The 23,250-nt window shown below is 42.5% G+C and overlaps 1 protein-coding gene across 4 annotated transcripts; it reads right to left on the bottom strand.

Moving 5' to 3' along the window:
* Positions 1-427: 427 nt before the first annotated feature.
* On the bottom strand, positions 428-22,142 carry PLEKHS1 (pleckstrin homology domain containing S1). 4 transcript variants are annotated; one of them, XM_032879489.1, is made up of 12 exons: positions 22,102-22,142; positions 14,145-14,233; positions 13,923-14,029; positions 13,214-13,348; positions 11,573-11,648; positions 10,593-10,709; positions 8,553-8,678; positions 7,380-7,486; positions 6,741-6,905; positions 5,896-5,997; positions 4,610-4,745; positions 428-2,143 (listed from the first exon to the last, which is right to left on the bottom strand). In XM_032879489.1, exons 1-12 carry the CDS (start codon positions 22,127-22,129, stop codon positions 1,964-1,966), a joined length of 1,368 nt encoding a protein of 455 aa, XP_032735380.1. In that variant the 5' UTR covers positions 22,130-22,142; the 3' UTR covers positions 428-1,963. The 4 variants fall into 4 exon arrangements, with proteins under 4 accessions (XP_032735380.1, XP_032735363.1, XP_032735373.1 ...); XM_032879472.1 differs by having other exon boundaries at positions 6,699-6,905; XM_032879482.1 differs by having other exon boundaries at positions 10,593-10,712.
* Positions 22,143-23,250: the final 1,108 nt, after the last annotated feature.

Here is a 23,250-nt window from a genome sequence, read left to right on the forward strand (position 1 = left end):
GTTGGGGAAATTTTGTATACACAGATACATATATGTAAATACCAATAATTTATTGTTGTAAAAATAGGACGATGTCGTGCCTGCTATTCTGCAACTTGCTTTTTTCTTTTTCTTTTTATTTAAGATTTTATTTATTTATTTTAGAGAAAGAGAGAGAGAGCGCAAGCAGGGGGAATGGCAGAGGCAGAAGGAGAAGCAGGCTCCCTGCTGAGCAAGGAGCTGGATGCAGGGCTCAATCCCAGGATCCTGAGATCATGACCTGAGCCAAAGGTAGATGCTTAACCGACTGAGTCACCCAGGCGCACCGCAACTTGCTTCTGTCATTCTTACTGTATTGCAAACATCTTTCCGTGACTCACATGTAGAATATTTAACATCTTCAGAGCACCCAATCCCAGGAAGTGGGATTCCCAGGAAGTCCTCATAATTAAGCAATTCCTAAAGAATTTATTTTTTATTACAAAAAGTGCTGCAGTGAACATTACAGAGCAATCTGGGTTGGGTGAGTATTTCCATTGGACAGATTTCTGGAAGTAGAAACAGTAGGTGAATCCACACACATCAGATCATTCCGTTGTATACCTTGACCTGATACCATGCCATGTGTCAATGACATTTCAATAAAACTAGGGAGAAAGCAGAGTCTTCAATCCAGCTTAAAAAAAGAAACAGGAGGTAAGGATTTTTAGACAATCTGGATAACAGATCTGTATTTGGATATGTCTTCTGTCTGCTGAAGGTCTTTTCAAACCTCAGTCCAAAAACAAAGTGAAGATCAGGACATCTGTTTCTCAGATTCTTAGATTTCTTAGATTCTTGTTCTGCCACTATACAGCTATGGAACTGGGAACCACAGAGGATACAGTTTTACTCTTGTTCCTTTCTGACATGCTGTGTTCTGTCAGTTTCAGGCCTACAACACAGTGATTCGACAATCTTGTACATTACGCTCTGCTCACCACAGGTAAGTGTGGTCACCAAACAATATTATTGTGGTATCTTGGCTCTATTCCCCAGGCTGCACTCTCCATCCCGGAGACTGCCTTATTTGATAACTGGAAGTTTGTACCTTTTAATCTCCTTTGCCTACTTCTCCTGTCCCCTCCTTCTGGCTGGCCACCACCAGTTTGTCCTCTGTATTTATGAGCCTGTTTCTGTTTTGTTTGTATTAAACGTTTGGGGCCTTGATGTCTTCCGGCACAAAATGACAACGTGGTAAGACATATTTCCCGAAACCTCCTTATGCTCTAATGTTCCCAGATTTGATTAGTCCTTTCACTCTCTGCCTCCGTTTTCCTGTTTATGAAAAAAGACTTGATGTTTTTGGCCTGTAGGATCAATTACTGTATCAATTAGTTAAAACCTTTCAAATTCAGAAGTGTTAAGTCATTGCCTTAATTCCTTGTAGAGAAAAGAGATCTTTACTGTATATGACCTGAAACTGCTTTGACTTCTAGAATAGTTACTGGGTCTTTAAGAAAACAAGATAATTATTGAGTCCAAGAGGCTACTCTGCCTGGCATTTTGGATCAAGGGCATGACAAGGAGCAGAAGGTGTTTGGGAGGACTGATATGATATCACATCTCTCTGGAACCTTGCATTCCTGGAATGAGCATTTCCAACCGTATGTTCCCAACAGAGAAGGGATTACATGGGGTACCGCCTCACAGAACACACCGTGTTCATCTTAGATGAGGGACTTGCCCAATCTCGGTGGTGTGTGGGACAAAGTCTGAGAATTTGAGGCCTTCCATTTCCTCTGTGTTCCACAGTCATTACCACCCTTGGCCCTCTCAACATCCCGGATGCAAATAGCCAGAGAGGGGAGTTATCCCCGCCGTTGAGATGGAGATGCCGAAAATCAGAGAGCTGTGTTAACTTGCCTCATCTCACACAGCGGTGAGGGGCAGAGCCCCTGCAGAGTCCAGGGACCCTCTTTGCTCCTCTGCGGGTCTTGGCCTGTTACTCTCCACTTCCTTTGCACTGACCCTTTCTAATGGCCGGACTCCTCTTCAGTGTCTTCCCAGGTCCAGACTTATCCAGTTGACAAGGTACAACACGCTCATATTTTAAGGAGCACGTGCAGGAGACAGCATGAAATTTCTCCGAATTTGGGATCCGGCCGATGGTGAGTTTTATTTTCTAAAACACAAGTAAGAAGGAAACTAAATGACTAAAGATTATCCTTATGATTGTTTGTTCTCAGTCTGTCCTCATTAACACCCTCTGAAGCTGGTTTTGAAGAGAATCCTACCATGAACCACAAAATCTGGCCAGAGGAACCACGATGACTTACATAGTCAGGTGGAGGATGGATTTTACTCTCTGGCGGCCACCAGCCTGAGCCTTTAGGGTAGACCCGATGGGCCCAGTTGTACCAAGATGTAAAAGCCTCTTGAAACTAGAAAATCCAGATGAAACCATAAAAAACCAGCACAAACAAGGCTGGACAAGCCCCGGACAAGATCGGGGGAAATTAAAGTTTGATGTGTCTCCCCTATAATCTAGCATCTCCTCCTTTCTTTTTTTTATACACACCCCTTCCTCCCAACCCTTTAAATCTCACATGGCCTCCTCTCAATGTCCCTACCCTGTCCTCAACCCAACCTCCTCGTCTCTCAACTGTAGCCCAACAGGAGGGAAAGTGGATGGGGTCAGTCCAAATGCTCTAAAACAATTAGGGCCCTTGGCTGCCCCTCCTTTGGTTCCACACATCCCCCTCCTTCCAACATTCTTTTCCCTTCCAAGGACCAGCTATTTGAATTTTTAAAGAGAACTGGATATCCATTTTAACATAAACAATAGTCAGGAATGGGAGGGGGGATGGGAAAGTAGAAGTTTTTGATCTCCCAGATAACCATGTTGGCGAACGTCCCATATTTCTCCGTAACATCTAATTGTTATCCAATAGAAAGGGACAGGCAAAGTCAGCACAGGAGAAATGCTGTTGTTGCCTCCCACACAAGATGCTTCACAGTCTAGAAAGGAAGTCTTGGTACTCTGTAGTTAGGAGTGCCCAAATGAACTTCCTGCATTTGCTCCCCAGCAAACCCTTCTCCACACCCTACCCACCCCTCTTTTTGGCTTCAGAGCTGATGCCTAGCTCTTTGGATCAGAGTACTGTTTGGTAACATTCAGAAGATTATATTGAACACTTGGCCGCAGGGTAGGTTTCTGGCCAAGGAAATATATTATAGTCCCCTGATTGTTGGACTGAGCCCCTGACATCTACTTCTTTTCCAAACTCCTTTCCGGTCTTCAAAACCCAAGCCAGACACCACCTTCTCTGAGACGCCTTTCTGGTCTTCCTCAGATAGATTCACTCCTTTTCCCTCTCTGTTCCCATGGCCCTCTGTTCACATCTTAAAGCACACACTGTACTGTAACTAGCATATAATGTGCCTATTTGATCCATAATATGTGAGCTCCTTAAGCTTTGGCTGAGGCCATTTATGTAGCTCTAGGACTTAGCCCAGGATCCAGCATAAAGGAAGTGTTCAGTCAATGGTGAATGAGTGACTGAAGGGAGGAATGAGTCCTTGCCCTGCCACTAACTAGTTATGTCCGTTAGATAATTCCCTCACCCTTGCTGGATTTCCCCATTTAGAGAATATGGATATGTTTTTTGGTTAACCAATGAGGTTATTGTGTAATGCAGAAGAGATAAGAATTGTAAACCCTGGAAGAAATTGGAGAGATCATCAAGCACAGTGGTTTTCAGGAATTTTAAGCCAAGGAAATGTTTCTTCCGGGAGAGCTAACAGAGCCAATGTAGGAAGCAGATAAATGACAAATGTAGATTATTCTTGTTGAAGTCTTATGTACATACTGTCCCCTTCTTCACCTCTTCCTCAAGTCCTTGTGTCTTACGGGCCCAAGGAGCACAGGTTGAAAACCAACTATCTCACTATAGAGAGACAAAGGTGAAGCCCAGAGAAGAAAATGATTTTCCCAAGGTTATGTGGCATGTTAGAAATAAACATAGGCCGGGGAAAGAATTTGCCCCACCGAACCAGCACCCACAGGCAGAGCCATGGCTAGCCCTTTGAGAACATACATAGTTAATACACACTCACACGTTTCTGTTTAGTTCCTCCAATAACTCTGTGAGGAAGATATGGTGAGGCCAATTTCTGAGATAAGGAGCCTGAAAAGTTAAAAAGGGGACCCGGGCCCACATGCCCCAGCCAATAGTTGGAGAAGGAAAAGCAGTAAACGCAACAGAGTGCCTAGTGTGGGCCAGTCCCATTTGTAAGCACGTGATATCAATTATGACAGTTAATTCTCCAACAAAGAGTATGAGCCTTACCCCCAATTTTGCAGAAGAGAAAGCTGAGGCACAAATTGGCTAAAGGAAATGGAACACACACCCTGAGCCAATGGGATTCCCTTGCAAGCTCCTTCCACCACCTCATGCTGTGTCTGAGGTCTTGGACCCTGACATTCAGTCTCCTACCCCTGGCCCTCTCCAAATACTCCTTTATATGAAACAATTTTGAAAAGCTTCTAAAATAACATTCTGTCATTTGCATGTATTTGCATGCACTGTTTAGATTCCACCCAAGACCTTGGTCTTATTCCTGGCCAGGGCTGGGCAGCAGGACTCACCTCCTTCTGGACAGACCGGCTGAGAAACAAGGAGGCCTCGTCCAGGCCATGGGGCTTCAGGTCATTCACGGCCAAAAGATGATCTCCGTGAAAAAATAAGCATCCCAGGCGTGGGGGGCCTTGCCACTGAGCCACACTGCAATGAGACACGGCATTCAACTCAAGTGTGAGACTGTGCCCGCAGGACACAGACTAGGGTTCCCTGATGACCATCACCAGCTTCTTAAGCTATTGTGCACCACATCTGATGCAGACAAACTCCATTTTCTTTCGAAATATTCGCTCATCTGTCACTACTGTTGGACCCGACCCTTCTTCCAAAACCAACTCTAATCATACCGTCTCTACACAGTCCTCCTACATTCCCCTTCCTTTAATGACTCTCCCTGCCCCGGGACTTCTATTGCACGGTGGGAACACCCATTCCTTGTATATTTAAATCACATGCATTTTATATTTGCTTGTTTATGTGACTGTCTTTTTCACCAGGCTATGAGACCCCAGAAGGATAGCACTACCTTCAAAAAATATTTTTTTACAGCCACGTAACTCCAAATAAACAGAAGATGCTTAATAGGTATTTACTGAAAGGGAGCACGTGATGATTACACAATGACTATCTAATGAACAATACGTGAATGGAGGAATGAGCAAGCCCAGGCACAGAGAAGTCAACAGTTTCAGTCAAGTATTTACGGAACCTCTGAGATTGTTAGGAAATTTGAAAAATTGGAAGATCGCGTTTCCTGCCCTCTTACAGAACTTGTCACCCCTTTACATTAAAGGGGTTTCTTCCCTTGTAAAAATGTAATCTTCCACCCAAACAAATTGCAAAGGTTTTAAAAGGATTTAGAATCAAATAAACAGTGCTGATTTTAAGAAAATTCTCTCTTTTGCTTCTGTCCCTGACCAAGAGATGTCTGGAAGTCTTTGACCTTGGTCCTACCTTTCTTTTAGACCTTAGATTCTTGTTGACTTCACACACTTCATTCATTTATCCCATAGTCATTGCTCAGAATGATTTCCCTGGACCATACCTATTCCTTTCTGCTTTTCTTTACCTTCCAAGTATTAGAAACTTGCTGCTTACTGGACTTTTGGGTCCTCCTATCTGCAACCCACAGCAACACCCTTCTTTCTGCCTCTAACCAAAGACCTTTGGTGATAAAAGCAACACTACCATCCAAGCTCTCGGTTTTGCCACATACAGAGTTTCAAGATACAATTGTTGTCTCCCTATCTTCCCACCCCATTTATAATCAAGAACCCTCAGATCTCCCACCTACCATATCTGACCTGCGGCTTCTGTGAGAGTGAGATAATTGATGATGTCGGAAGGAGAAAGGAACACATTTAGTTGCTCCACTTGGCCTTCATCAGGGATGTTACTAGGAGATAAAATGTTTGTAAAAGTCACATCAGGCCATAGTCTCTGGTTCTGAACTGACTTCCTGAGTAGACTTTGCCCTCTTACATCTAAGATGGTATTTTCCAGTTAAAGATTGCCCCCCAGATTTGCAGAATATGAATTTAAGTTACTCATTAATGCCCTCCCTACCCCTCTTGGAATGTGGTAGTGCATGGCAGACAGTAGAGTAAAAAATGGACTAAGTTGATAATATATCACATCTATCTGCTCATTTCTCCACTGGAAATGATTCATAGAAATGACAATGGGAAGAGTGAAAATGGAGAACAATCTCATCAAATACTCTTGGCATCACTCAAAGCCTATCCCTTCCCCCTCCCATTCTATAACCAGACACCATGCAACTTGTGTGCCCGTAATTTTAACTATAGACATTGGGGGACACACTACCTAGTTCAGCGTGATCTAAAGTTCCAGGGCCTGAAATACTAGCCAGGGGAGAATTTTTAGAAATATTTGAAAATGTTACCCACAGCCGAGGGGACCGCTTTACTTCTAGCTCTGTTACTCACTGTCCTCATCAGTGAGAAGGGGAAGCTGGTCAAAATGTTGGCTGACTTGGAGATTTTTAGGAATTACTTTAAAATTCAAATTCTGAGTTAAAAAAGAAAAGCTGCCTTGCTCTAAGGGCCCATAAAGTTTTAGAAATTAGAACTTTACTTGATTAGAATAGATAATTGCACAACAGTAAGCGAGGCCAACCCCTTTTTGTCATTCACGGTCTGTGCTTCCATATTGGCAGGTGGAAGACAAGAGTCACTTTGTGAGTCTTGTTCTTGTAAGTGAAGTCCCCCGCTCTGGATCTCTGGAAGGGCCTGGGATTCCTTGTTGCTATCAGCAGTCTCGTGGGACATCTCTCTGAAAACACTACGGTATGAGAAATTAATACAATACCCTTTTTCAGCAGGTCTGTTTACAGCTTTCTATGGTCTGTGAATCAGATTTCAGTAGCTAAGAGCCTTGTGAAAACTAACAAGGTCTTCAAGTATGCCTAGCCTTCAGAATCACAGAATCAAACTTGACAGACTTTTCTTCTGAAAATGGAAATGGCGTCAAAATAACCCTTGACATTGGGAGGACTTAGAGCGCAGAAGGGAGAATGCGAGTATACATTCAGAATAGAAAATAAGTTCCCCAGGAGATAGAATATGGTCTGAGGTGATCACTCAATGGTTTTCAGGAGGTAGAGAAATCATTCTCATGTCTTCTTGTTTTGAGACTATGGAATAATGGAGTGACTTGGTCTATGGCAACGCTTTTGAATTAATATGTCAACAGTAATGGTTCTAAAAGAGTGCATTGGTTAAAAATCGGTTTTAAGATCACGGCAATTTTACATACTAGGATTTCATGGACATGTAGTGATTCTCAGTTGTCTCGGAGAACTGGTCTAGACTGTCAGCCTTGGCAGATTCACCAGAGTCATTGGAAGCAACGGAAGTATTCAACTGCAGACAAGAAGAATGGCCGTAACCGCAAGTCTACCAATAGCCAGGGACCTCTTAACCCTTCCATGATGGCCCTGGGCCCTGAAATGGTAAGTACATCCCCCACAGGATGAACAGTGGCATTCATTCTAGGAGACTGGACTCGGAAAGCCTCTCCAACTCCAAGTCTGTTTCCTCCTCCTGGATTCCCCCATGCTCCCAATATAGCGTTTTATTGGACTGCATTGCTGGACTGCATTTATTTTTCTGTTTCATCACCAGGCACTTAATGATATGAACTCTTTTTCCCAGCCGGTGCTACTGGAGGACCCTGTCACCTGGCTGGGCCAGACTCCACACAACACAGGGCTGCAGGGGGCTGCAGAAGTCCTAGAAATACATCCTCCCCCCCCAAACCCAAGAGGCTCTCCACAAACCCCTCATGACTAAGTCACTGGGGGAAATGGTTGATCCAGAACCCTGAGGGCTTTTAGCTGCCTGCCTAACAGATTCATCATGAACCCATAATTGGAAAAATCAGTTTTTCCGCTGCTCCCCTATAAATGGTGGACTTCCAGGGCCAGCTTTCAGGCCCCTGGCTTCACCTGGATGGCACCTTTGCCCTCTGGCCTGACGAAGCTGTGTTCAGGCTTTGTGAGGTCCCACAGCCCCCTCTGACCTCCTTGCCTTCACCCATATATCTCCTCCTTCTCTGAACTTCTACTGCACAGTTTTGTACTTAATTTGCGGGGGCAGGGAGGGGGATCTTTTTACCAATGGCCTTTTAGCTTAGTTTTACCAGCCTTACTAGTTCAGTTTTACGTGGTCTTCTCTCTGGAAATCACCTCCCCTGCCTTCCTTCCCTCGTGCACTCCATGCATTTTCCGAGCATCTCATCAGCACGGAGCCCTTTCTGTCTGGTCTCCTGGGTGCTCCTATTCAAGAGTCAACACTGTGACACATCACCTGTGCCCCATTCATCGCTCTGTTCCACAGAAGCCCACCTAGTCCCTCAGGAACAGCACGCAGCCAGGACCCAGCAAATATCTGTACAAGGAATGAAGGGTTAATGGATGGAGGGGGTTACCTCTAAAAGAATGCTTTTAGGACTAACATAATAACTCTCTTCTTCTGTATCTTCTGTAGTCTCTGACAAGAAATCATGTAGTAAATGGGCTTGTCTGAGTCCTGGAGAATTTTTTTCCATTAAATGCTGGATAAAGAGATGAAGACAGAATTAATTATTTTCTTTCTTTCTCCCTTTCTCCATCTTTCTTTCCTTTCTTCCTTCCTTCCTATCTTCCTTCCCTCCTTCCTTCCTTCTTTCCTTCCTTTCTCTCTCTCTCTCTTTCTCTCTTTCTTTCTCTTCTTTTTGCGGGGGACAGAATTAAACCATATGCTCTTTGGAAAAGCCATCCTAGATTAATTGAGTTGAGAAGATCAGAGGATCTTCCAAGGTTACAAGAAGAAGCCCACACAACTTGAACTTGCCTCTTGCATCTGGATCACCTTGGTGATATAAAAATATAAGCCCATCTTTCTGGCTTTCTCTACAATTGGGATCTGTAACTCAGAACAAGTGGTTCACTCTGGCGGGGCTGGGGGAGTTTGGGGGAGTGGTGTTCTAAAGGCACTTAGCTCTGCCATGGAGGTCCCCACCCGCACCTGCTAGTTTTCACCCAGTGCCATCTGAGAAGGTAATTAGCCCATGGTCAAGGCACCACACCTTCCCTCTTCCTGCTCAATATTCCTCTTTTGTGTTCTGCTCACATACTTCTATTGTTTCCATAGAAATGGAATTTGCTCATGTTGATCATGTGATAGCACGAATTATAGTCTTCAAGGTATTGCAGGTTCAACCAACTACCACCTTCCCTCCCCAGCAGATACAGGATAGTCTACTGAAGTAGCTGCTGTACATGGCAGGAGAATTGTTCTAAGTACAACTTAATTCTTCTAAGAACAATGCCTGGGAGCAGGGGGTTTTGAAAAGGTCTTGAATGTGTTTTAAGAAGTCCTTGAAGGAAAGGGATTTTAAAAACATAATCCTTTCAACTGTGTCCATTTCTCTGGTGCCAAGATCATGAAGCCAGACCACGCTGAGCTGGGGGTAAAGAAGGGTTCCCACTTAGTTTGGGCAACAACAAGCCCCAACAAGGCAGACAGTACTTGTAACCGGAGCTGAGTGAAAAATCACGGAGTTGGAACATAGCGTGTGAAAAGGCAAGACAACCCCCAATGTTATCTTTAGGGAGAGGGATATCGTGCGTGAAAAACAAGAGGTATTTACTGAAAAGAGTTATCTTTTGCAACCCATTTCCTGCAAATATCAAATGAGGTGTTTGGCCTGGTGAATTTGATCCACTATAGAAAGCTTTTAAAATAGTTGGAGAGCTCCAGCTAGAAAGAACAGGAGCTTATGCTGTATTCACAGGTGCTACATACCCAGGGAGAAGGGAAAGTCAATGGTTACATCTCTGAAGGACAAAAGGTATCCATGGCAGAAAAAAAAGCAAGCAAACAAACAATTACTCAGCCCACTTATCCAGACTTGGGAAGATTACAAATCTGAGCAAACCAGAGAGTATAATCACAAATCAGTTTCAAGGGCCAGGTGCATTTTTTCCCCTCAAATGGATTTCACTAGAAAGAAAGACGAAGTCACACACACACACACACACACAGGAAAGCAAGATTGATCTGGGTAAGTGAAGGAAATTAACAAGAACCTTGGTGTTCCCCCAGAAGTACAGATGATAGGGCAGAAAACCAAGTGGTGTTTCAGGAATCTTTTCACAGAGGTACTCTGTGCCCTCTGTGTGAAAGGGAGGAAAAGGCTGGCAGCCAGGCTTTTGGTTAGCTGGAGGGCTCCCCAGCTCACATACATGGATGCAGGGCGAGGGGCACCCAGAATGAGTACCTTTCGAGGTAGGCAGGGAGAGCAGTAAGGCTCATTGTGGTACAAGAAACAGACTGAACATAAGACCATCACTAGCGCTAAGAGTCATTCTTATGGTGGGTTAGGCTTAGAGCAAAGTGTCAGATACATTGGTAAGACTTCTGAAGCATCCGCGGACCCCCAGGCAAGGCGTCTGAGAAGGAGAGAGAGAGACGGGAGTCTGATTACCATGTCTGGAAGACTGTTTCTCGGTGTGGTGGGGCCGACCGCATCTGATGTGCTGGAAGGAACAAGGAGAGGGCTGGGGTCTGAAGAGGGCCTTTTACCGCTCAGAGAGAATTTCTCCTGCTTACGGAAAAGAAATATTGCAATCAGGGCACGACTGATCTTTTCCCTGGAATTAAACAACAGCCTTGTGTCTGGGCTTCCTACCTCCTGTCTTTTACCACGAACATTTTTACCCCAGCCAACCTTCTCTCACTAAGACAGGACGCAATCGTGCGTCTCTGCAGCTTCCAAACCTTTGAGGACTCCCAACCTGGCCTTCAGATGCCCTGAGTTTCCCTAGACCCGCTTTTCCAAAGCGACCCCTCTCTGCAGCCCACCCCTTGACTCTAATCATTTTACTCATAGACCCGTCTCACTTTCCTTCCTTCTCAGCCTCCGCTTTCTTTGTCAGCATCGAACAACTTAGAAAACACGTCAAAACAATGCCTAGAGACTGAGTTTCATTTATAAAAGTCTGCCCTAAGAAAGGACTCGTGTAAATTCGCGAAGGTTCTTGGGAAGTAAATGAAACACTTAAACCTATTAGTCTTTACATGAAAGAGATATTGCATTGAAAACGCAAGAGATAGGAAAAAGCATTTTTACAGAAACCACCCTAGCCATAGTCATTCAAAAGGTAGCCGTTATGCACCTAGCATAACAATGATGGAAAATACTCTAGTTTCAGCGACTCTTAATATGATGCCACAGTTCCCCTTCACTCCTCCGGCCCCAGTAATGAAGACCTGAAGTGTCTTGCAAGACACAAAAGTATTTCTTCCTATTGTTACTCATAAAAATGACAAGGATGTACATTCTCCCACTTATTTATTCCTCATGTTAGTGCCAGTGGCTGAGAAAGAAAAGAAAAAGCTACCATTGTTTCCTCGTGAAAGAGGGTGTGCTCGTGTGCCCAGGCGTTTCATGAGGGAGGGAGTCACCTGTGGGCTGTGGCGTGCTGTCTCTCCCCCGAGGCAGAATGATGACACGAAGGAGACCCAGTCTTTAATCTTCTCCCTGTCGATAGGAATAAACTCGCAGCTGGCGTGTGGCAACAATAGCACCTGTGTTCCTTTTGAACCAGAGAAGGGTTCTTTTATTAAGGTCGGAACAGGCAGTGGGAGCAGGTACCAGGGAAATAAAGATTTTTTTTCTGAAATAGCTTCAATGACCCACGGACTCCTCACCACCTCCACACTTGTGCACTAGAATTAATCTTCACGCCGCCTCTGTGAGGTGAGCGCAGGGAAATGGGGGAAGAACGCTGGAAAATAATGGTAATAATCACAGGGTTTGGAGCTCTTGGCTTTGACACTGATTTCTTTTGTGTTCTTAAGCGAGCCCCTTCACCTGTCAGTGCCACTTTTGTGTAGCTATTCTGGTATGCCTCCCTTCGGGGAAGGCATGTGTTTATGAAGAATGGGTTTGAATGCATTTATATAAATCACATCGTCTTTTCTATTGACTTTTCACGACCATGTAAAAAGAGAGCCTTTGGCCTTGGGCTTCATCTGCAACAGATCAAGGGTCTTCATACTTAGGGCGTTCGCTACCTCCTCTTCCTCCCCTGACCCTGGCCTTCCTGCCAAGCAGATGATCATCTATAAAGGATCCAGTAGGCACTTTGCTAGCGCCAGGAGCCCCTCTTAAAAACTGAAGACCCCCTCAGGGATGAGTACTGCCCCTCCCTAACATAGGCGGCTTGTATAGTTGTTTGTGAATTGTTTTTTTTTTTTAAGATTTATTTATTTACTTAAAAGAGGGAGAGATTTATTTATTTAAAAGTGGGGGGGTGGTGGGAAGAGGCAGAGGGAGAGGGGGACAAGCAGACTCCTTGCTCCACAGGGAGCTCATTCTCACAACCCATGAGATTGTGACCTGAGCTGAAATCAAGAGTCGGACGCTGACCCAGGGGATCCACCCAGGCATCCCTGAGTGTATTGGGTCCTTTCACATGAAGTGCATCTGGGGTGATGGTGATAGGGGTATGGGTTGAATTGTGTCCCCTCAAAAATTTGGATACTGAAGTCCCAACCCCCAGTACTTCAGGATAGGACCTTATTTGGAAATCGGGTTGTGTTGTTGTAGCTGTAATTAGTTCAGATGACATCGTACTGGCCTCCTAATCCAATAAAACAAGCGTCCTTATAAAAAGTTTGGATGCAGAGACACACACTCAGGGAGAATGCTGTGTGAACCTTAGAGTTCTGCTACCACGAGTCCAGGAACTACCAGAAGTTAGGAGAGACCTGAAACAGAACTTCCCTAGGACTTCAGAGGGAGCATGGCCCTGGGACAACCTGATTTCAGATGCCTAGCCTCCAGAACAGTGAGACAATACATCTCTGTTGTTCTAGGACACCCAGTTTGTGGTCCTTTGGTATGGCCACCCTAGGAAACGAATACTGGGATTTTTCAAGATATTGTCACAAATGGGGAAGACTATCAAGATGGTCTTGAAGGGTGTAGCCATGTGCTTCTGATCAAAGGGTGTTTTTTATCGGTTTATAATGTTTCATTTGTCTGTGTGTCTATTTTTTATTGGGCGCACAGGAAACATTCTGTGCTGTCTTACGACTTACCTGTCCTGGCCAATGAGGAAGTATTCCCTGTTAGTAGTTCGTATGGACATCACCTCATCAGGGAGACATTTAAACATCTTCTGTACAGATTGCATTTTTTCCTGGCCATGTATGCCAACTTCTACACTGGAATTCCTGTCAGATACAGACACAAAGTGTTAAACAGATTCGAACATGAAGGCTAGCGTTTCATATTAGGATTCAAAGTGAATAAAATTTAGATCTGTTTGATCAATGTCTGATAATTTCAGAAAAGACGTTTAGATCTGGTTCACCACCGATAGAGAATACTTTACTTAGCCTCAAACTTAATTCAGAGATTCTTTTTTCGGTTAGAGTCTTTGTTCTACAAAGTATCATGTTTTCTACTTTTCTTTTTGTACAAAATTTCTGAAAGCAAAGACAAAAAAAAGCCAATCTAAATACTTTTTAAAAATCCATGTTGACTTTATGAAGTGATTTTATCAGCCCTCATCCATAAATTAGTGAATCAAAATCTTTTGTAACTAGATGCTTATTGAGTAATAACTTATGAACTATAGTATACAATACAAAATAAGTATTTTGCTATGTTTTACTCAAAAATGTTCCTCATTTTAACTTCTTTTCAGCAACAACTACTGTTGAATGTGAAGCCTTGGTTCTTTCAGTCAATGATTTAAATTTCGATTTGCAGGCAACTTGTTTGTATTCTCAATTGGATACACACTGGTCGATTTCAATGGACCCTCGGCGATGTTGGTCTTTGTAATAGGAGAGACGAAGGCTCCTTTCCCCACTCTTGGAAAGAATGAAAAACCGCCTTTTCCAAGAAGACTGAAAAAAAAACCGAAACCATTTTGCATCTTAGTTAAATCTCGGAAGAAAAGAAAGGATTTTTAAAATGCTCACACGCCTGTGGGAGGCCTGTTAAATCATGGTGCACACTTACAGCAGAGAAGAAAAGCTGAGGAGGTGGGGATTTAATAAAGTAATCTTGTTTGCAGACTTCATTTTCATAATAAAATGCCAATGGTTTGCCTAATAAAAGAAAGTGAACAGATTCAGTTTTTTTCCTGTAAATTTTGGAAAAGAGAACTGCTGCAATCGGAAAACACTATTTACCTCTGGAAAGGTCAGCAAATTATTCAGTTATGGGAAAGAACATCTCTAATGGGGCCAGGAAAACAAAGAAGACAAAGGACCACCACGGTTCCTCTTACTTGTCCACAATCAGGGTCTTCCTTCAGAAGACATGTGGAAGCTCCTTAATGTCTAGCTCTAGCGTCTGGGGGCACCTTGCTGGCTCTCTAGCTGTGAGCCAAGGTTTGTCTCTACTCTTGGAAGAACCAGGCTGAGGAGCAGGGTAATTCTGCCTCGCCTTGGCTTAGCAAACAAAAGCAAAACCACCTGCTATTGAAAATGAGGTGACAGACTGGTTAAATCACAAGGTTTCCAAAATATTAACTGCTTCTCAGCAAGTACTGAAATGTATAGGGTCTTTTTTTCCCCCTGTATTTTCAAAAATGGCTTCCAGAAATCTGCACTACTTTTATTATTTAGAAAAACATAATGTTGTTATAATAAAATTTATTTTTTAAAAAAAGAGCTTGGTTTTGCTTTCACATCCAGGCTGTTCTAGTTTGTCCTTGATTTTATAAAAGACAGACTTTACTAAAGAGTTAGATAGAGCTTTTATATTAAGTGGAAACAGAGTCAGGATTAGGTAGCATAGTTGATGGGGCTATTATGCTATCGTCTCTCTAGTAATTCTTTTTTTACACTTTTTTTAGAATAGTTTTTTTTCTTTTAAGATTTTATTTATTCATTTGAGAGAAAGAGGGAGAGGGAGCAGGAGCAGGGGGAGGGGCAGAGGGAAAAGCAGGCTCCCCACTGAGCAGGGAGCCCTGGGTGGGGCTCCATCCTAGGACCCTATGATCATGACTGAGCTGAAGGTAGATCCTTAACCGACTGAGCCACTCAGGTGTCCCTTCTTCAACATTTTTTTAGAAAGTTTATTTATTGGGCACCTGGGTGGCTCAGTCATTAAGCGTCTGCCTTCAGCTCAGGTCATGATCTCAGGGTCATGGGATCGAGCCCTGCATTGGGCTATCTGCTCAGTGGGAAACCTGCTTCTCCCTCTCCCTCTGCCACTCCCCTTGTTTGTGTTCCCTCTCTTGCTGTCTCTCTCTCTCTGTCAAATAAATAAAATCTTAAAAAAAATAAAAAGTTTATTTAAGTAATCTCTACATCCAACTCAAATTCATGACCCTGGGATGTCACATACTCTTCCAACTGAGCCAGCCAGGTGTCCACAGAATTGAGTAATTCTTAGGCAGCTGTCCTAACCTTGCCTCTCTCTCATCCCTCTGAAGCAACTCTGTCTGCTTCCCATCCCTCATCCCTATACACACACGCCCCACACACACTGGAAAAGGAAAAGAAAAAAAAAGAGAAGGAAACAATATTGCTATTAGCTCTTCTTTAAAATCATCATGTGGCCTTGGATGAATACAGGTTTATTTACTGAATAAGTATTTGTAGAGCACCTTGGATCACCATCTCTCTGTTTCCTCATCTGTAAAATGGAGACAATAGCACTGATCTTATGAATTTGTGGTGAGGACTGAAGGAGTTAATACATGGACATATCTCAGCACTGGGCCAGGCACACAATAGGGCTCACTGAAGAGTAGCTATTATTAATAATAGAAGAAACTTTAGCCTTTGTCATTTGCACGGTAAACCAGTCTCTCATCTGCCTATAACATAGGTCCTCTTTGGTGGTACTAAATTTAGAGGATTCAAGGGATGTAGGTATTTTATGAAAATTTGGTGTTGGAAGTCTCTAATAACATTGTATACAATTAGATGAATCTTTTTTTTAAGGTGGGGAAGGGCAGAGGGAGAGGGAGAGAGAATCTCAAGCAGGGTTCATACCCAGCATGGAGACAGACATGGGACTCAATCTCATAACCCTGAGATCATGACCAGAGTTGAAATCAAGAGTCAGATGTCCAGCTGACTGAGCCACCCAGGTGTCCCTACAAGTAGCAGAATCTTAAAGTAAAGTAAGGGCGCCTGGGTGGCTCAGTGGTTAAAGCCTCTGCCTTCCGCTCAGGTCATGATCTCAGGGTCCTGGGATTGAGTCCCGCATCGGGCTCTCTGCTCAGCAGGGAGCCTGCCTCCTCCTCCTGTCTCTCTCTGCCTGCCTCTTTGCCTGCCTCTCTGCCTACTTGTGATCTGTCAAATAAATAAAAAAAATAATAATAAAGTAAAGTAAACATCTGTGAAGACGTTGCCCAGTTTAGACATTCCCAGGGTGTCCCCAGTATTCACACAGACTACCAGCTCCAGGGCACAAAACCTCTGATAGTGTTTGTTGACCATGGCAATGGTACTGTTTTCTCCAGAACTGATGCTGAAGAATCACCAGCTCTCACCCTTCCATCAGCCTTATGGCCAGTCAATGATTAAATCATGCCTGTTTCACCTCCCAAATACTTCTGGGATCCATCCCTATTTCCCTGTTCCTATCAGCACCGCCTTCAAGATCTTCAGACGCTTCAGTATGTTTCAGTTCGTGTGAATTCGAGAACTTTGCATGTTTTTCACTGTACTGTTTCTGTAGCTGTCCATTTGGACCCCCTAATTCCAGTCTTGACATCTTCAAATCCATTCCTGACATACCCTTGAGACTAAACACCAAATCTGACTGATCTAGGGCTTTGGGCAAAGACAGAAAAACAGAGACTGGGTCTACCAGACAGAGATATAAAATAGTGGTTTTCAAGACACTGAGCATGGGCAGCTAATGTCACTGATCCGTAAGAGATGGGAAACAATCCCAGTAAGTCCTACAATCCCCTTGAGAGAGATTCCAGGCTACAGCACAGGAAAGGGGAACTGAGGTGGAACCAGGTGATGGCTGGGTTGAGGAGACAGAGCTAAGGGTTCAGGGAGATCAAGGCTCTAGGGTTCACAGGACAGAGTGCTGGAGAGGGAAGAGAGAGGGAAGAGCATCACACAAAGAATCATAGAAACATGCATCAAGTTCTTAAGTATTCAGGAATATAAATCAATATGTGGGTGTGAGGAAACTACCCGAGGCCAAAGAACCACAAGAAAAGATTAGAGGGAACAGTGTCTGGTGCTCATACAGAACCAGAAGAATTAACTGTTCCCTCCAGCCAGACTGGTAACATTTATAATTTATGGGGCATTGGGTAGGGTGCTTCAAGAGATCTTGACTCAGTTGTGACTGATAATTATCTCTAGGCTGAGGACTGTTCCTTAAAAGGATCACATTGTTTCCAAAAAACTTAACTGCCTTCCAGGACAAAGCTCAAGGTTTTATTGAAATACAAAAATATACAGCACCCAACAAGGTCAAATTTTCAATGTCCGGCAATGAATCAGAGACTACCAACTATGCAAAGAGGCAGGAAAATCATGGCCCATAATTGGGAAAATAATTGATTGAAATGAGCCTAGAACTGACACAGATGTTCCAATAACCAGAGAAAGCCATAAATACAGTTACTATAACTGTGCTTTATAGATATGAGAAATTAGGTAGAGATACAGGTGATACCAAAAAGACCCAAAGTGAACTTCTAAAGGTAAAGACTGCAATGTCTCAGCAACAAACAGACAAAAACACAGGACAGATAGCATGAACAGCAGATTTAGTGCACGTGAAGACAAAGTACTAGGGACTATCGACATGAATGCAGAGGAAAAAGAATAAAAAAACATTAACAGAGCAGCAGTGCACCATGGGACAATTTCAGTGGCCTACAATATAAGTAATAAAATCCCTAAGTGGGAAAGTGGACAGGAAAACATTTGAAGAAATAGTGCCAAAAAGTTTATAAATTTAAGGAAAATTATAAATCCACAGATCCAACAAGGTCAGGAACCCCAAACACAGGTACATGAAGAAAATGGCATGAAAGCACATCGTAATCAAACTGCTCAGAACCAGTGATAAAGGAAAAAAATCTTAAAATCAGCTGGTGGTGGAGGGATGGTGGTGGTGTTTGGAATATGTACACAGAAGGAAAAGGAAAAAAAAAAACTAAGATATTAGATTTCTCACCAGATACAATGTAAGCCAAAAAAACAGTGGAGCAACATATTTAAAGTACTGAAAGAAAAACACTGTCGTTCAAGAATTCTAAATGCAGCAAAAATATCTTTCAAAAATAAAGGCAATTTCAAGACATTTTTCAGACATACAAAAGCTAAAGGAATTCATCAACAGGAGGCCTGCATTGTAAGAAACATTAAAGGAAGTCCTCTGGCTGGGAAAAAAAATGGTATCAGTAGAAATCTGAATTTTATTTCCTGTTTTCCTTTTTATTTTCTTTTATTTTTTAAAATTACCATAAAATGTATTATTTGCTTCAGGGGTATAGGTCTCTGAATCATCAGTCTTATACAATTCACAGCACTCACCATAGCGCATACCCTCCCCAATGTCCATCACCCAGCCACACTACCCCATCCCCTCCCACACCCCCCAGCAACCCTCAGTTTGTTTCCTGAGATTAAGAGTCTCTTATGGTTTGTCTCCCTCCCCGGGCCCATCCTGTCTCATTTCTTCCCTCCCTACCCACAACACCCTGTCCTAATGAAATCCTGCCATTTGCAATGACGTGGATGGAACTAGAGGGTACTATGCTAAGCAAAATAAGTCAATTGGAGAAAGATAATTATCATATGTTTTCTCTGATGTGAATATTTTTTGTAATAATTGTTTTTTATTTTATTTTAAGATTTCATTTCTCTATTTGAGAGAAAGAGAGATAGTGAGAGAGAGCATGAGCAGGGGTGGGGAGAGGGAGAAGCAGACTCCTTACGGAGCAGGAAGCCCAATGTGGGGCTTGATCATAGGATCCCAGGATCATGACCCAACCTGAAGGCAGACACTTAACTAAGCCACCCAGGTGCCCCTGGAAATCTGAATTTATATAAATGAAGAACACTGAATGGTAACTGGAGAGGTAAATATTTGAATTGTTTTTTTATTTTTAAATCATTTAAAATTCAACTGATTGTTCAAACAAAATACTAACAATATGTTGTGCAGGTTGTAGCATATGTGTAAGAAAAATACAGTTTCAATAAGTAAAATGCATGAAGGTCAGAAAGGGAAAATAGAAGTATACTTTTGTAAAATTCTTATATAGTATGCGAATTGGTATAATATCACTTGTAATAAGATAGACTGGGTTATGTTAAAGATACATACTATCAGCCCTAAAGCAACCACTAAAATAACAAAACAGTTACAACTAATAAGCCAAGAAAGAAGATGAATAGTATCATAGAAATACTCAATTAGTTAAAAAAGGGGCGAAAAGGAAGAAAAAGGGGAACAAACTAAAAAACGAGACAAATAGAAAACACCACTATGATAGACTCAAGCCTGATCATTTCAATAATCATATTAAGTATACATATCTAAACAATTCAATTAAAAGACAGAGATTAGTCAGAGTGGACAAAAAAGCAAGACCCAACTGTATGGTACTTACAAGAAATGTATTTAAAATATAAAAAATATATAAATATATAAAAAAGATATTCAAATATAATAAATTTTTCATTTTTTTGGAAAATGTTTTTAAAAAATACATTCAAATATTAAAAATTATATACTCAAATATTTTTAAAAAACCTGTATAGTACTTACAAGAAACATATTTCAAATATAAAGACACGAACAGGTTATAAATAAAAGGTCAGCAAAAGGACATACTATGCCAACAGCAGTCCAAAGAAAGCTGGGCTGGCTATTTTAACAACATATTTCAAAGCAAAAAAATATTACCAGGGATAAAGGGTTTTTTTTTATAATGATAAAGGGGTCAATTAATCAAGAGGACATAACAATCCTAATTACGTACCTAATAATAGAGCTTCATCATACATGAAGCAAAAACTGATAAAACAGCATAGAGAAATAGACAAATCCCCAATTAGGGATTTCAATACCTCTCTCTCCATAACGGATAAAAAGAAATAGGCAGAATATCATAAAGATATACTGGACTTGGACAATTTGTTCAACGCTATCAACAAACTCGTGCTGATTGATATTTATAGAACACTCAACGACAGCAGAATGAACACCTTTCTCAAGGGCACATGCAACACGTACCCAGGCAGGTCATGTTCTGGGCCATAAAACCAGTCTCAACACATTTGAAAGGATCCAAGGTTTACAAAGTATATTTTCAGAACATAATGGAATCAAACTGGAAATCAATAACTGAAAACTTTTAGAAGGGATGTATATGTTCATTATCCTGATTGCGGTGATGGTTTCCCAGGTATATACACATACCAAAACTCATCAAATTGTACATTTTAAATATGTGCGGTTTATTGTATGCCATTTTCACCACAAAAAGCTATTTCAAAAAAATACGACCAGCCTAAAATGCAAATCTAATGATGCCTTTCTCTTGCTCAAAAGGCTACAAGGATTCCTGGTCTTATGAGATCAAGGTCAGGCACAGTAGAGTGCCATGGCCTCATCCTCAACTCTCCCCTGTCCTACTTTCTACACCCGTTGTCCTTTGACACACCCTGCCTCTAACCCACCCATTGCCTTTTGTTCATGCCACCCCTCTCTGCTGAGACGTGCCCTTTTCCAATCTCTTTTAAAACCCTACACATCTTGTAGGGTCCAGCTTCAATGTCTTCTCATAAAACCTCTCTGGACTCCCATAACTACTTGTATGCTTTTCCTCAGATCCCCATCACATTTTATTTTGTGATTATTTGTGCTTATCTTAGCTTCTCAATACAGATACTCTCGTGTGTTTAACTTCCCAACAAAATTTATAAACTCACCCAGTGCAATGACTCTATAACTTAATCTGTATAATCTCTATGAAGCACAGTGACCTTACTAATAATAGGTGCTTTGAATAGGTATTCAAAACTGTTTACTTCTAAGTTGATTTGGATAATTTGCTTTCTAAATTATTTCACCCCACACTCAACTTTCCTAACTACCCACCTGCGATGAATCATGTTAACATGAACAAGGACCTTTGAGTAATAAACCTTGAACTACCTCTCTGACAACAATTCAGGCAGTTTTTTCAAGTGTGAATTTCCTACTAAATTACCAAATACGGGGTGCCTGGGTGGCTCAGTGGGTTGAGCCTCTGCCTTCAGCTCAGGTCATGGTCTCAGGGTCCTGGGATCGAACCCCACATTGGGCTCTCTGCTCAGAGGGAAGTGTGCTTCCCCCTCTCTCTCTGCCTACTTGTGATCTCTCTGTCAAATAAATAAATAAAATCTTAAAAAAAAAAAGAGGAGAAACGAGATGGGATTGGGAGGGAGACAAACCATAAGAGACTCTTAATCTCACAAAACAAACTGAGGGTTGCTGGGGGGAAGGGGTTAGGGAGAGGGTGGCTGGGTTATGGAAATTGGGGAGGGTATGTGCTATGGTGACTGCTGTGAAGTGTGTAAACCTGGTGATTCACAGACCTGTACCCCTGCAGCTAATAATACATTATATGTTAATAAAAAAATTAAAAAAAATAATTAGGGTCGCTAGCATCCTTTAAAAAAATTAAAATAAATCACAAAATACTCTTCAGTCTTTTCTGGGCTAGTGTGTGTTTGAGTAACATCTCCAAGCAACAGATTGAACAGCTGGTTGATGAAAATCAGAAAATGTCAAATTTCTAGACAGGTGAGCTCTTACAAAATAATGAACCAAATACAACAGCCCCTGCCACACTCTCCATACCAAGAATCATTGTCCCCGAATGCCACCCCTTAGCCTCACTAAAACTGTCTTCTGGATCCTGGTTAGCTTGATGAGAATTGTTTGTCACATTCAATAGTTTTTTACTTCAGAGAGTATACGCCCTGGGTACCTGGACTCTTCTGAGGTCTGGGTTCCATGATGTCTGTCTGTTCTCCTCTGTCAAAAGGAAGAGTGAAAGGCCAGTTAGTCCTCAAACAACAGTGTGCTTCACTGATAAGCCACTCGATCGTGGATCCTTAGGACGGTGCCCACAAATGTCCCTGTGATGGGTTATCAGCCTTCCACTTTCCAGTCTGTTCCTGAGGCTGATAGTCGCCACAGTGACAAGGTCACATCCGGGCAACTTGTGTTCACCGAGGGGCAGTTCTGTGGAGGTGTTGGAAGGAGCCCTGTTCCCTGGACTTTCCTGCTCCATGAGGGACTGTGACAACAAAGTCCCTGCGGGAAGCAGCACCAAGGAGGAGAGATAAGGACAGGGCACCAGCAGGAGGCTATGGACCCAATGCCGCTGAGGAAGCCTGTCTAGCCAAGAGGAAGCATAAGATAAACCCTCCTCCATGACTTGAACTTGCTTTCTCCAGAGGGAAACTCAAGAGCAAGGACCAGGGCATAGCCCTGTTCTTTTAACCAGTCTCAGGTGCCTGCCTGGCTCTGGGGGTGAAACGGATTCCTGAGAGCTGGAGCTCTTTCCTGGTAGCTGTGGGGAGATCCCTTGACCACCGTGGCACCCTGTGAGAAGGGGGACCCCACAGGGGAAGGGCCTGGGGGCAGAGGAGATCGTTCCAACCAGGGATGTGTTGGTGATCAGAGCAAGACTCAAAATAGAGGACGGCATCAAGCAGGGCAGAGCCAGAGCAGTCCCAGGAAGATGGGAGGAGGCCAAGGGCCCTTTATCTGTATTTTGCATGTTACATATAATACATATAATATGTATTAACATATTAATATGTGTTAACATGCAAAAATTGTGTCAACCAACTCTAAGGCTCCTGATTAATAGTAGGCTGTTTGTGGTTTTGGGGGGAGTCAAAAGTTACCTGTGGATTTTCCACTCTGTGGGGGGTCTTTGCCCCTAACCTCCATGTTGTTCAAGACTCAACTGTGTATGTATAGAAACAATGGATTTCCTACAGGACATATATTTAATATTATATGTATGAATTTCATATTACATATATGCAATCTATGTATACATACGTGAAATCCATTATATATGAAACCTATTATATAAATTTTGCTTATATAACATAAGCAGAAC

This window comes from Lontra canadensis, unplaced genomic scaffold (assembly GCF_010015895.1).
Source record: "Lontra canadensis isolate GAN:19392208 unplaced genomic scaffold, GSC_riverotter_1.0 scaffold3, whole genome shotgun sequence".
Classification (NCBI taxonomy): Eukaryota; Metazoa; Chordata; class Mammalia; order Carnivora; family Mustelidae; genus Lontra; species Lontra canadensis.

Bases quoted from the DNA above. Each gene is read 5' to 3' on its own strand.
- PLEKHS1 (XM_032879463.1), bottom strand. From the start codon at position 22,129: ATGGAACCCAGACCTCAGAAGAGTCCAG. The intron at 14,030-14,144 runs GTAAGTGTGCAC...TTTTTTTTTCAG, and splicing joins CTCAGCTTTTCTTCTCTGCT to TCTTCTTGGAAAAGGCGGTT. The intron at 7,487-8,552 runs GTAACCCCCTCC...TCTTGTCTGCAG, and splicing joins CTAAAAGCATTCTTTTAGAG to TTGAATACTTCCGTTGCTTC.